The sequence below is a fragment of the Desmodus rotundus genome, chromosome 11 (genome assembly GCF_022682495.2).
Source record: "Desmodus rotundus isolate HL8 chromosome 11, HLdesRot8A.1, whole genome shotgun sequence".
Classification (NCBI taxonomy): Eukaryota; Metazoa; Chordata; class Mammalia; order Chiroptera; family Phyllostomidae; genus Desmodus; species Desmodus rotundus.
In genome coordinates, this window is record NC_071397.1 from 88,596,350 (window position 1) to 88,611,529 (window position 15,180).

A 15,180-nucleotide genomic window follows, 5' to 3' on the forward strand; every position below is an offset into this window, starting at 1 on the left:
AGTCGGGAAAATGAAGCCAAGTTTCAGCTGCACCCTGAAATAGTATCCGTGCCATGCGAAAGAGCACTAACTTTGGCCACCAATCTGTTTTCTCCTTCAGCCTGGTCAGGCACATCCTTTTCCCCTGATATCCAAGCCTACATGAAAAATGAGGAAGAAGCTTTCTTTAAATAAAGCTCTACACTACCCAGAGCTCTATTTGTAGAAATACTAGAGCAAATAGCAGGGAACTGGAATTCTAAGAAGTTCCTTTTTTGCCACAGTGGGCAGGACTATTGCTAACTGTGATGGAGAACGTGTTCTTGTGCTCCTCCCGCAGGAGAAGGGAGAGGGGAGACGGGGAAGTGGCGGCTTTCGGGCGGTGTGTCCATGGCCAGACAACAGTGGTTTGCACACATTCCCAGCCCTGTTCTGATCTTTACTTCCTGACTGCTCTGACTACGCCACTACATGTTCTTAACCAACTTCACCTTCACAGGGATGTCCTCTTCCTGGCTGGCTTTCTCTGAGGTGAAGACATAGGAGATTTCTTTGTGAGAGGTGGTCTGGCGGCAGATGGCACACTTGATGGAGCTTCTGTGAGACCCCACGCTGTACTGCTCGATGATAATAGAAGTGCATTCGTTGCAGAAGCAGTGCCCGCAGGTCAGGACCGCCCACTGCAAAAGGAAGCACAGAACCCGCCCCAGTGAGATGCTGCCAAAGACGCCTTCCACTCTGTACACACGCCAAAAGGAGGAGGGAGTCGTAATTTCAGTTCCTAAATATTTCATGATATTAATATTCTTTAAGTCATAAAAGCTAAGTTGTACGTTTAAATGAACGATTTTTAAATCCAACCAGAGTACACTTTCATGGTCTTTAGTTCTGCTCACCCTAATAGTAAGCACAATAGTCAGAGGGTCACTGTTATTTTATTAGTTGGGGTTCTCGTTTCAGTAGTTAGGAAGAATTTGAACCACCCCTTCAGTACTCCAATGGTAGACATATAGGGACTAAGAAGAACATTAATTTGAATATCATACTCAATACAGTCTATGCAACTTATTAAACAGATTTAGACTTTCACATGTTAAAGCACTTATTATATAGGGAATCAGACAGGCCGGTAACTCAATTTAGTTTAAAAGTGATCTGGATACGTTAAAAAAAATTCCCAAGTAAACAAATAAAAAGTTATTTTTGAAAATCCCCTTGTTGTATTTCAAGGACGGTACAATAATACATTCTGGAGCATATTCTGGGGACTCCTCCCCTTTTCGGCAGTGGGAGGGGGTGTAAAAGGGCATTACATTTAATTGAGTTGTCAGTTCTAAAAGCTCTGACATCTTCTGCTAATTATTTAACCTTTTTACCTGGTGAAAACCAATGACGATAATACAAACGGAGAGGTACTTTGAGTGAAATGCTCCTAAGGCCTAAGCTACGATGTGTATGAACTTGTATGGAATGATGGTGTGCACCTGGCCTTCCCGAGGTACTTTGCGGGATAGACTAGGAAGCCCCTTGGAAAAGAACCCAAACTAAGGTAGAGAAAACTTGGTCTATACGCTTGGTTTTAAAACAGTGACTGGGAATGAGAAGGGGTTATTCAAGATTCACAGCTGATGCCATTCAGGCTGCTCTCCAGCTGCACCTCTGCTCCCAAGGAACTGTGCCAGAGTCCCCAAGAGTTGAGGCTGACGGAAGTGAAAGGGCTGTGTCACTGGCGTTTCCACAGACGGAGAAGCACTGTTCTGTACCCTGTGCACCTGCAGTGCCGCTGGGGACGAAGGGCATGTCCTCTACTTGAGAGGACCTGTACAGACGTAAGGGCTCAGATGGACAAGCTGAAGAGCAGGACAGGTCCATCTGCACAGGAGGAGAAACCAGAGACATCTGGCACCAGAGCCTGAGGAGTGCCGAGAAGTTGATTGAAATGGCCCACCCAGAGGAACAGGAATGGCACTGTCCCGGGGCAGTAGCCTGTGCCTGTGAGTTATCTCCAACAGGCTCTTCGAGGGAGGAGGGGGGAGAACTGGAGCGCTAAATGGAAAGGTTCTGGAGTTCCTACAGATCTGGGATATAAACAGAGTTAGAAAAGGGATATTTTGTTGTTGTAATCCAGTATGAACTCCTAAGTCTAGGAGACCTGGGTTCTGCTATAATTAAATGTATATAAAAGAACTTTAAAAACTGGAAATGTTTAGGACAAAAATTAAATAAAATTTCTGAGACAATTTGGTCACATGAATCTCACCAAAACTAAAATCAAAGAAACTATACTTATACCACGATCCTTTCCATTTTAACCAGAAGTTATATCACATTTTTATCACTGACTTTTATCAGAAATTACCAGTATATGTACATCACTATTCTTCCACTCAGTTTCCAATGTAGTATCTGTCCCTTTAACATTTATTACCAATAAAGTATCCTTTAAAAATCTTACCTACTTCATAAATCATGGAAACTAAAGACAAAAGGTCTTTTTTTAAGTCCTCACCTGAGGACATGCTGATTGACTTTAGAGAGAGGGGAAGGGAAGCAGAGCGGAAGACCAACATCGATGGGTTGCCTCTCGCCTGCGCCCCAACCTGGGACTGAACTCACAATCCAGGTGTGTGCCCTGACCAGGGATAGCACCGGTGACCTTCTGGTTTACATTCCAACTCACAGGCGCCCCCTCCTCCTCCCCGGCCAGGGCTAAAGGTACTTTCTTTCTGGTTATTGCTGGTCAGACTGTGGAACTCGTGTATTCAACTTCCCACTCTCCGTTTCAGAGGAAAAAACTCCCAAGAACACTTACTGATTTAATAGTAATAAACTTACCTTTCAAATTTTGAAAAGCAATGAATATCCTGATATCATAGATACTGACCATACAAAGCTGGAATTTGTAGTTTCAAAGATCAAAGTTGGTAGGGTAAAACTAAGAACTTTTTCCTCTCACTGAGGAGAATAACATGCCATCGAATTTACAGACCTCTGTATACTAACATACAAAGAAATACACTTAACTGTCATAATGGTCTCAATTCGCCTAGGATTGCTATTATTTGTACTTTAAATCCTGGTATTACTAGATTTTAATAATGCTAAGTAAAAGCTATGTTACTGTACCTTTGAAATACTTTCTTAAGTAAATCAGTGTGTGCTATATTACATTTCTGTATAATTACCAAATAACCATGTTAAACTGACAAAGTCAAATGATCTAGACCCAATCTTGTGACTGGAAACAGTATTCAAAGCTATGCATCTTTAATCAAAAAGATGGAGTTATCCTAGAAGTATGTTTTCACCTCACTTACGGAAAACATCGCTCAAACATATGCTGGCACTAAACAGGTCAGTGCAACTTCGGCCCCGACTTTAAGACAAAGATACTATTTGCCTTGCATACAAAGTCGTCGAGAGAGAGGTGGCTGGGCAGGTGGGGAGAGGATGAAGGTGTAAGTCTTTGAGAACCGTAAAGTGTTTTAGAAAGGCAAGTGATGTCTATTATAGCTGTACCTGTTTTCCCAGCTGCCGAGCACAGATTGGACAAGGCTCTGGATTAATACCTCCTGACGTTTTGTCTTGAGACTATCCAAAAAAGAGAAGAATTTGAAAATATGTTAGTTTCATTTTAAAACTTGATACATATTTTACAATTCATTTATAGAAGTAATTTCTGGCAACTGCAATTTTAATAGCTTGATAATTGAGATGACCTAATAATTTACATATTATTACCTAATACTATCATTCCTGGGATTTACAAGTAATATTCACTCAAGAAGTGAACAAAAAAAGTGAAGCAATTTTTACCACAGGACTTTAAAGTTATAGTACTGCAGTTGTGATCACCACAGTAGGCAAAATGAAAAGTATAACTTAGCTAAATTCTCAAATTTTATTTTCAAACTAGATTTTGTTGTAAAGAAATTATATATTCTGCATGTCTGCTTAGCATGGGCTCGCAGACACGGGGAGAGGCAGCATTCATTTACGTAACTCCTCATTAATGCTGGTTTCTTCTCAGTGCTCTTCCTAATCTCATTGAGGCAAAGCCAATAACTAGAAATTAGAAATATCACTGATTTGAGACCTATCTAAGTCTGGGAATTATGGTGAAGTGTCGCAGTGTCTCAAAATTTCCTTAAAACTATTTCAAAAATTAGAAGGGCTTCAAAAAAGTCATCGAATGGACAGGTTTTAAAACTGAAGAAAACATAAAGGGAAGTAAATTAGACTGATAGATCACTGAACTTTTTAAGTCTGTGGTTTCACTAACCAAATAGTTTTTTAAAACGATTGTTCCTGATTATCCTTGACTCTCTTAGCACCTTTCACATATGGGACACAGTATTAATTACAGTCTCAGGCAGTACATTATGTCCCAAGACTTATTCTTCATGTTCTGTTGTTATTTTTATTAGATTCCACATAAAGGTGAGATTAGATGGTATTTGTTTTTCTGCCTTATTTTACTTCCCATAATGCCCTCAAGGCCCACCCACTGTGTCAAAAATGGCAAGATCTCATTCTTTTTAATGGCTGAACAGTATTTCAATATATACATACCACGCCTGCTTTATCTATGCGTCTGTCCGTGGACACTTAGGTTGTTTTCACATTTTGGCTACTAGGAGCGATAGCTTGCCAATACCTGTTTCTTCTATAAAGAAGTGGGATCCCCAGCAAGCAGTAGACTCTCCATAAAAGAGTCTATGTGGTTGCCTAATAGAGTTCAGAGAACTTCTTCTGGTGACCTTCTTTAAGATTTGAGTCCCACTGGAGCTTTCCCAGCCCCTGACATTGAAAAAAGCTGACTGCCAACACAACATGTTAACCTTCAAGTTTCTGCTGCACTCTTAAGCGCAGTCCATTCTGCTCCAAGTGACTTATTTGCCTTTAATCTGTCAAGTTTGGTTGAACTGCTAATACCTCATTAACCACTACTTGTTCTAGTCCCTATGATATGCCCAAATCAAATTACTTAAAATTCCTTGAGGCCAGGAACCGAATCTATTTCAAACTCCTAGCACAATGCATAATTATATAGCAGGTGCTGAGTACTATTTGTTGAATACCAGAAAAATTAAATGTCAAAAACTTATTTTCATTATTCTTTATTTACTTCAAATAAACATAATCACAAAAAATGAAATTATGTTCCATTTATAATTTTAGTTATTTTTTTTGTCTCAACTCTTTAACATGAGCATTTTCTTATCTCATTCACAGGAAACACCATTAAAAATATTTATATGTCACAAGAATAATCCATGATTTATTTATTTTAAAGATTTTATTTATTTATTTCTACATAGAGGGGAAGTGAGGGAGGAGAGGGAAAGAAACACCAATGTGTGGTTGCCTCTCATGTGGCCCCCACTGGGGACCTGGCCTGCAACCCTGGCATGTGCCCTGACTGGGAATCGAATTGGCGACCCTTCAGTTTCGCAGACTGGTGCTCAATCCACTGAGCTACACCAGCCAGGGCTAATCCATGATTTATATAACTGTAATTTTTGTTGGACCTGTTTACACTGTTCTATACTACAGAGCACACACCTTCATATTAAGTGTATCATATTTTTTATAGATCTTCATCATCTTCTGTGATATTTGTAGCTATTGCAGATGTAGGTAGTATTCTGACTCATATAACTAACAAAAACAAATAAAACACTGATTTAAAAAATCCAGTACCGTTAATTATGGGACTAAAAGATTAAATGGAGTCACTAAAGTGGTTTATTGATATACAGTATCTTTTAAAATGATACCTTTTCCAAGTTCGTTAGGTAAAGAAGTTGCCCAAGTTTTTTTTGAAGCTGTGATGTAGCAACAGCTTTATCATTTAGTAGCTTTATCCGATTTTGTTCCACCTAAAAAAAACAAACAACTTTATTCTCTACCAGAACAATGATTAAAATTATATTAAACACGCATAATCCTTCAATAACATAAATGTGTCCTCTTTTAAGAAAACCCATTGACATATGAAAACTCAAATTAGCAAAATGTATGTGAGATAATATATTTCAAAAGGAAATGTAGATATTTTTTGCTTTATAGAAAATTCAATGTAGAATTGACTTGTATGTCTATTTTCTTCACCAAATTAGGTAAGTTTTCTTTAATTATTTTTTCAAATAAGTTTTCAATTTCTTGCCCTTTCTCTTCTCCTTCCGAAACCCCTATGATTCAAATGTTGGTACATTTTAGGTTATCCGAGGCTCCTTAGCCCATCTCTGTTTTTTTGGATTCTTTTTTCTTCTTGCTGCTCTGATTGAATGTTTTTTATTTCCTTATGTTACCACACCGATTAAATCCTGGCTTCCTCCACTCCACTGTTGGATCCCTATAAATTTTTCTTTATTTCACTTAGTGTAACCTTTATTTCTGCCTATGTCTTTTTTATGCTGTTGAAGTACCTAATGAGTTCCTTGAGCAGGCTAATAACCGGTATTTTGAACTCTGCCTCTGAGAGATTGCTTATCTCCATTCTGTTTAGTTCATTTTCTGGAGTTTTCTCCTTTTCTTTCATTTAGGCCATATTTCTTCGTCTCCTCATTTTGGCAGCCTCCTTGTGTTTGCTTCCATATATTAGATAGAGCTGCTTTGACTCCCCAACTTAGTAGTGTGGCCTACTGTAGGAAAGTACACCAGTAAGTTGGATGGAGTGGAGCCTTAGGTAATCGCCAGGGCGGGACAATCTGTGAGAACCAGGTTGATGCCAGTCTCGACATGGTGTTGCCACTCTGTGGCTCTGTTTGGGCAAGAGCTCAGAAAGGGGACAATGCCACTGCCTGGCCTCTGGAGTTTTGTCTGGGAGGAAGCTGTCCCCTGGCACTTGCCCTGATGTCAGATACTTCAATTTCTCTCTGTATGTCACTGGTGACCTTCCAGCTGCTGCCCAGTGCTGAAGCCAAGATTGAGTGAGTCTTTGTAAGTCCTAAGTCCACTGTGGGCCTTTTAAGAGGAGACTCCTGAGAATTCCAGAGTTTCTTCCACCACCCCAACCACCACTGGTTTTTATAGCCAGAACTTATGGGGACTTATCTTCCTGGCCCTGGAACCCTGCGCTGGGTGGTCTAGTGTAGGGCTGGGGTCCCTCACTCCCAAGGTATCCCCCCCGATTTTTACCCACCACACATGGGTGTGGGACAGCCCGTTCCACATTTCTGCGCCTCTCTGCTTCTCTGCCCCTCCTACCCAGCCAGATGAAAGTGATTCTTTAATTCCTTGGTTACTGGACTTCCATTTGACTTGATTTTCTGATGATTCTGGTTGGTACTTGTTTTGTAGTCTAGTTGTAATTTTTTCTGTGGTGGTGTGAGGAGGTGAGCTGTGTTCACCCACACCTCCATCTTGACCCAAAGTCTAGAACTGCTTCACACAGGAAGCTTTCCTACTTGAAGTCAGATTAAAACAGAAATCAACCAAAATTCTATTTGTGTACCATTCTTCAGTAATACATCCATGGGATAAAGAAAAATGAGATAATATGCTACTCAGGCCACAGTGATTTCAGGAAATCCAGAGAAGAATCTCCACGCCCCCACCCTCTCTATGGCCTCCCTCAGGAGAATATAATAGCCTAATAAATAAATAAGTAAAATAAAGAGGAATTTGTTTTCATAGAAAACACTTATTCTCAATTCTATTTTAAAAGTAAAGTAGTATATCATGAATATTACCAATTTTTCCAAGTTACAGTCTCCAAACTTTATTGAAGAAAAAGTTTAAAAGATTAAACACACAAAAGGAATAAAAATAAATTATTAATGAAAATTAATATTGTCAATATGGAAGAGAAAAGGTTGGTGGGGTTATTTTTTAACCCTGAGAAATAAAGGGACTCATTAGAAGGTAAGTTGTCAATGTCTACTCTTCATTAGCAAAGGCAAACACTGACGCGGGTTTGGTTGTCCTTTGGGAAGATTTTTCTAGTTCTGATAAAACCGATGTAATAGAACGCATGCCTCACAACTGCCCAAGAATATCTTTTAGCTTTTGGCACATAGGAGGTGTTCAAACATAGATGAATATGCAATCTGGAGAGAGACAAATGCACCAAAATGGTGAATTTTGAGCGAGTATTCGATATAAAATTGCTCATCGTTGACCACTTTTGGCCTGGGTCAAGCTGAGAGAGTGATTAAATACATACTTGTTGAAGAGACCGCTGCCCTGACTCTCTCTCCTGTGAATGCTGAATTTGTGTGACGCCTATGTGCTGTGCCCTCTGTGGTTTCCGTGCACATTACCTCATGCGGTTCGATGATGTGAAGAACGGGCGGACTGGGCTTTGGCTCCCTGGGGTCCCGAACCCTTAGACGCTCTGTCGCCATGGCCAGTTCATCAATGGCAGACACACGATTCCTCAGAGCCATCCAATACTCATGAAGCAACTGGAGGGACAGAAAAGACAAAGACACTGGTAACGCACACAACTGAAACTGGTTAAAACCACCAAGACGTGCCTTGGTGAAAAGTCTTCAGTGAGGTCTTATGACATATCCACTTTTTTATTGTGTCTAAAGTACCAGCAAGTCTTAGGCCATTTTTAGGATAAGAAAGTACAACTGCCAGTATCCACAGGACACTGCAGAATGCTGCCTTTTTAGATTCTTAGAACAGAGTACCCTACCACTGACCTAAGATCTTTATAGCTCAATACTAGGCTGGTGGAATCTCTGCTTTGTTTTTAAAGAACTATTTTTTATTATAAAGTATTTCACATATTTAAAATGACATGTACATATGAAAATGAGAATACTAAAATACACGAGTGAGTGCCATCATCCAATTTAAGAAAGAAAACAATACCAATTTCTTAGAAAAAGCCTCTGTGTTCCTTTCTCAACTGTATTACCCTTTCCTCACACATTTTTCCTTCGACCCCTCAAAATGGGGTGACCATCATTCTGAGTTGGGCTTATTATTCCACACTTTTCATTGCCGTATACTAAGCTACACACCCTTAATAACCTGGATGTATATGTTTTTGAAATTTACAGAAGTGGCATCAATTACTTTAAAAGTTTTGATACGCCTTCTTCACTAACATCCTACCTTGCGGCAGACGCTGGCCTACGCGTGCGGCAGTAGCTCACTCGTTTATATTGCTGCGAAAGAGCTGCCTGCAATGCTGTGGGGAAGGAAAGCACGCAGTTCTGGGAGAACTACACGATAAACGTCTCTCTGACACGGAACCTGTGGCCAAACTGGACCCCACGGAAGAACACAAGGCCAAGTGGACACCATACAGTAGTAGCTTCTTTCATGGCTTGGTGTAATTAATCTTGTTAATGTGCTTTTGCATTAAAATAGTAATGTGAAAAAAAAATGATTACAAACCAATGATTTCAACACTACAGAAGTGTTGAAATTTATCAAACATATGAACTGGTATTATAGACAGCATGCTTTCTTTTTCTGTATAGATATTTTTATCCAGCTTTAAAATGCAAGAACTTGCCCTGGCTGGTGTAGCTCAGTGGACTGAGCATGGGCCTGCAAATCAAAGGGATGCCAGTTCGATTCCCAGTCAGGGCACATGCCTGGGTTGTGGGCCAGGTCCCCAGCAGGGGGGTGTTTGAGAGGCAACCACACCTTGATGTTTCTCTCCCTCTTTCTCCTTCCCGTCCACTCTCTCTAAAAATAAATAAATAAAGTCTTTTCTAAAAATCAAGAACTTTAGATTAAAAAAGATACTAAATGGAATTATAAATAAAACACTTCTTTCACTCCCTCACCCATTTCACCTTCAAAGTAGGATAATAAATCAATAAATTCAAATATATAAGAAAAATTCATAATGAGTTCTAGAATCTCATCTCAAAGACATAGTTACAATATAACAAAATTATTAAAGTATTACTATGAAGGGTCACTTTGTACATTATTAATTACAATGGTTTCTAGTCTCGTATAATGAGAAATATTATATTCTCCAATCTTCATTCAAAGTTGTTGATGGTTGGTTGTTATTTACAGAGCAAAGCAAAACAAAATGAAAAATGAAAAAAAAATCCCTACTCTAATTTCACAGACTAGCAATATAAGATCAACCTGAGAACAGAATGACTATTTTGACAGCTAAATAAAAAGTTTCATATATTTTAACTTTAAAAATAACTTTCTTTGAGCAATTTAATAAATAAAAGTTCCTTATCTGTTCAGTATTACTGTATTTATTTTTCATCACTACAATCATCAGATCTCAGGGAAATAGAAATTATAATACCTCAAGTCTCTAAGCAGATTTTTAAAAACTAAAGAGAGAAAATGAAAAGTAGCCATTAAAATGAAGGTAAAGGAGAACTTTTAATATTGGTAAAAGGCGAAAGATTTATACGATCTGAAGAGAAGCCAGAGTATGAGGACTTTTAATATTGGATGAACGTTTCAAAATACTGGACCTTATATTCCTTCTTCCAAGCTTCAAAGAGATCCATCGAAGTGCTTCCTTCATCAATGAATGGAATATCAAATCTATGTGATTTTGCAAACGACAGCAGAGCTTTCATAGATCGCTCTGTCTCACTTATTGCCCACAGACCCCGGCTGGTGGTAGGTATTCGATCATCCACCAGTCCTTCTTCGTCTTCTATCATCTCCTCAAATATTGCAGTCTGGCCTTTGACTCTGAAGACATGTAAGAACAAAATAACAGTAACTACTGTCCGCAGGTAGAAAAGCACCACAAAAGTCACACTGGCAGAGCCAATAGAGAAACAAGGTCAGTAATGAAAATTTCAACAGTTTTTACAAATATAAAGCCTATATTATATGAGCCTATAAGCTCCTATTTGCAAGCCTTTGGAAAAAATTATAGCAACTCTGAAAATGCTTGAGTCATCATAAATTTGACCCATGTTTCTTGAGAACCATCTAGAAAAGGCTATAAATTCCAGGCTGAAATCTTACTCTGAGAATTAAAACAATACAAAACACAGACTATCATCACTATCAACCATGCAAAAAAAAGAAAAAAGAAAAAAAAATCTAAAAAACCCCAAACCACAGGATGATCTAAAAATACACTGTCAATCTCTCTTTTTTTGAGGCAATCAGAACTTGGTCTTTTCTCAATTTCCATTTTTGTAAAACAGAAATAATTTTGCCAACATCATGGCTGTATGTACTTACTAAGTAGCTTAATTCCTTACACAGGATGAATAATTCAAATTTGTGTTGGATAAAGTATATTAATAATGAGAGCTGACATTTTATAGGACATTAACCATGTATCAAACACTATGCTAGGCAATAACAAGCATTTTCCTATTTAATGTTCAAAAAAATTCAGTGAGGCACATGTTGTTATTGTATGTGTTTCATAAATGCAATTACCGAGGCTTAGAGAAGCGATTTGCTCACACCAGCGGGCAGGGATCTGAGTTCAAACACGTTGGACTCGAGAGCCTGTTACTCCCCTAAACGATCTCTGTTAGACATCGCTACTCGACACGAGCATCTGAGGCTAAGCCTGCTCATGGGTAAAACTGAGCATGTTAAGTGATCAAATGCCAAAGTCTAGTGAACTGACTTAATAAGAGAAAAAATATATAAGATTACGGTAAGGAAAATATAGTCTTCTAATTTAAGACATCACTCTTGTAAATGTCTCACTGTCCTGATGGGAAATAATCAGGGAACTTACGTGTGAGAAAACAGCTTCGATTCGTACTCTGTGAACAATTCATCAGCCTTGCAAAAGACACAGCTGGAAAAGGAGAAACTGTCAGTGAAATGTTCACAAACATAAGCAGCAATCAGGTAATTTCTAAGAAAGGCTTAGTATTCTACACCTTACTTTTTCTTTTTAACAGACATGCCATTTTAGGGGAAAAAATAGGTTTTCAGTATGTGGTCACTGAGTTTTTTCTTTTTTCAAGTTATATCAATAATACATCTCTACTTCTGTTTGAATTCGAATGAAAAAACTTTTATTATGGGAAATCTAGCTTAATGGAATGATGCCAATCTATTGACTGATTTCCCCTAGTACCTACCAGTTGAGAGGAAGCCTGGCTGGTCGGAGGTGGCAGAGTGTTGCAGACTCAATAACGCTACGAGACGGAGGTGCCTCCAGGCTTTTTACAGCCTCTCTTACTAGCTTCTGGAATTTAGTTAGTTCTTCCATTTGTGTCGTCAGTAAGAACTGAAGACCTCTGCAATCTCGGAACCTAATTCCATATCAGCACCAAACACAACACAAAGAAATGAAATGAATCGTAGGTCAGTATCTTCAAAATCAGAAAATGGTTGCTAAACAAACAATGTAACATTTTACCTAGTCACACTTTAGTGAGTTTACCTTAAGAGTGTATTCTACAGGTATCTACTGGTAGACAAGGAAAAATAACATTGGATTGTCTACTATAGAAAGTCTGATAGTCCTTGCTCCCAGGAACTAGAAAACAGTACCCCAAATCTTCTGTCTCTGCCTCAGATGTCTTTGAAAGATCACGATCCCATGTTCTTTCTTTTTAATGCTGACTGACTACAGGTGTCCCTCTGGACATCCTGGCTCTATGTGGGGAGGTGACTGCAGGAGGAAAGATAAAGACAGAAAACTGGGAAGAAAGCAAAATAGCCAAGAGATATGTTAATTGTTACAAGATTGTATGCATATGTATAGTTTATTAAGCATTTACTATATATCAGGGCAATCTGCCAAGCACTTCTTCTATATAATACCAATGAACACTATGCCCACATTATGGAAAAAGCTTAAGAAATTAATTTGTTACTATGTGGCAGAGTTAGGAGTTAAACCCAAACAATGATCTTAACTATTTTGATAAACTATGGGTGAAAGGGCTAAGAAAAAAATTTATGGATATGTGCATACAGATTTATGAAAGGAAAAAGAAAGCCCAGAATAACAAGAAATTAGAAAATGGAAAATACAAACAATCTGTTTGCTTTTTAAGAGTATATCTTTCTCCTTAAAACGCCATATGCTTTTCTGTTCAAATTATTCACGAGAGCTCGCTGTTCTTCCTGAAGGCTCCACCATTTCACAACATAGGTCTGTTCCTTTCTGTCCATGGAATTTATTACAAATATAATTCATTTTATACTTTGTTATGTTCAGTTTTTATCCATACTCACTTTTCTCAAATTATTCATGGGTATTGTCTTATTAAACTAAATTTTAGAAGGTAAGAATTAGATCATATCGCTCATAGCCTTTTTTTAAAGAAGCGTATGTAACAGACACAAACTAGCTGTTGAGTAATTTCTAAAAGAATTTGCGTAGTGATAATTGAACAAAGCTCACACAAAGAAAGCAACTGTTTTTCTTTCTAACTTATTAAAAATTTAAATCACTCTTCAGTAATTAACTTTTGAACCAAAGGAAAGAAGTGGCTTTGAAAAGATTTCTCTTTACTAACTCATGTCTGAGCCATGTGACTAGGGCCTGAAAACTATCACAGATCAGCATTTAACAAGTCTTAGCAATGTTCTCTCTTGCAGGCCCTTTAAATGAAAGAGCAGAACACACAGCAATAGAAGGTAACTCTTAAGCACCATACCAAACAGTAGGTACCATTTTAAGTAGCACTTGATGAATATTAATTTTCGAATCCTTACAACAATGTTGTGTGGTTTTACAGATGAAAAACTAAGGCACAGAGATTATATTTCTTTCCCAAGGTCACAGAGCCAGTAAGTGATGGAGTTGAGACATGAACACGAGCAATCTGACTTGAGAACCTACCTGTGCTCTTAATCACTAAGCTATGTAGCCTTTCCCAAGATTCATTAACAAGCAAACACAAATAGTCTGGCTTTTGAGATACCTTAATGTGTTTTATTACTTTCTATTTATGTCTAACTTTTTTGTTTGTTTTTAAAGGATGCTTATATAATATTAATGGTTCATTTTACATCTCCTATTGGTCCTTTTACAGCCCTGGGACCTCAAAGAATAGGAGATATGTTCTAATATGGGATTTACAACTTTTAAGTAATTTCTGTATGATTTAAGAAAAACAAGTTCAAGATATTTTATGTGTTCTTATCAGCTGATTCTACACTGTTGGCAGAACATTTTAGGATGCAGTTGTGTGTGTGTGTTTTAAGACAAAGGGGAAGGGAGGGAGAAAAGAGAGGAAGACAAACACTGACGTGAGAGGGAAGCATCAATGGGTGGCCTCTTGTATGTGTCCTGACCAGGGACCAAACCTGCAACCTAGGCATGTGCCCTGACCTTTGAACCAGTGAACCAGTGACCTTTCACTTTGCAGGACGACCTCCAACCTACTGAGCCACACTGGTCAGGGCAGGATACAGTGTTTCAACTGGATAAAATGAACCACGCCATGAATGACAACTTATTCTGGAGCAGTGATTCTTGAGCTTAACACGGAAAGAAGAAGTGCACTCAGAATCTAACGCACTGCGCGTATTTCAGAAAGCAGCAGCCCAGCAGGTTCTGTGTGGGGAAGAGGTAATTGCAATAAATTACATCCAAGTGATAATGACGTGTGGAAAATGTAGCATATCTCTTCAGGGTTTTAGCAGACATCCGGAACAATTTTTAGAAGAGTAAATTAGAACACTTTAAAACATTTCAAAGATATTCTAGCGCTGAGTTCTTCACTGCAAACTAACGTTAACCCCAAGGCTGATCTTACTGCTGGGACGTGATCTAAGACTTGGTAAGTGCTCTCTCTGGTCCCCCACCTAGAATCAGCAGTTCTGCCACAACACCTGGACTCCCCACAGCAGGCAGAGATTCCTTGGGGTCATGCCACCGACAGTACTTCTGATTTAAAGAATAAATCCGTCCTTTGGGAATACTTATTCACTGTTTCTACATCTAGATCAACAATCACTTTACCTATGAATGCTGAAGAACGGTATGTGTTGATGAGAAGAAAGCTGGGGAAGAGAGAGCAGGGAACTCTACAATGTAAAACCCGCCCCTGTGGCACCATGACGCTTAGAACTTAGGGAATGGACTATACAGGGAAGTATGAATGCCTTACTTTCTTATCCCAAGGACAAAATTCTCCAAAGCAAAGTCTATTTCAAATATTTGCTTAAGAAACTAGTCCAACAAAGATACAAAGAAAATACTTCAAATTTTTTTTAAAAGAAAAGCAGTAAAAAAGAGAATATTTTTAAATGACTAATACATGGGGAAAAAGGTTTCTCTTTTAGACTTATACCTAATATTGT

The 15,180-nt window shown here is 38.5% G+C and overlaps 1 protein-coding gene across 2 annotated transcripts in view; it reads right to left on the minus strand.

Moving 5' to 3' along the window:
- Positions 1–15,180, minus strand: part of SHPRH (SNF2 histone linker PHD RING helicase) — a 73,202-nt gene that overhangs the window by 19,838 nt on the left and 38,184 nt on the right. For both annotated transcript variants that reach the window (XM_024551945.4, XM_053913825.2), the window contains exons 19-25: positions 12,000–12,173; positions 11,648–11,710; positions 10,404–10,629; positions 8,247–8,390; positions 5,760–5,861; positions 3,499–3,570; positions 471–659 (exon numbers count right to left, since the gene is read on the minus strand). In XM_024551945.4, coding sequence (XP_024407713.2) covers positions 471–659; positions 3,499–3,570; positions 5,760–5,861; positions 8,247–8,390; positions 10,404–10,629; positions 11,648–11,710; positions 12,000–12,173 — 970 coding nt within the window. The remainder of the gene's footprint in view (positions 1–470; positions 660–3,498; positions 3,571–5,759; positions 5,862–8,246; positions 8,391–10,403; positions 10,630–11,647; positions 11,711–11,999; positions 12,174–15,180) is intronic.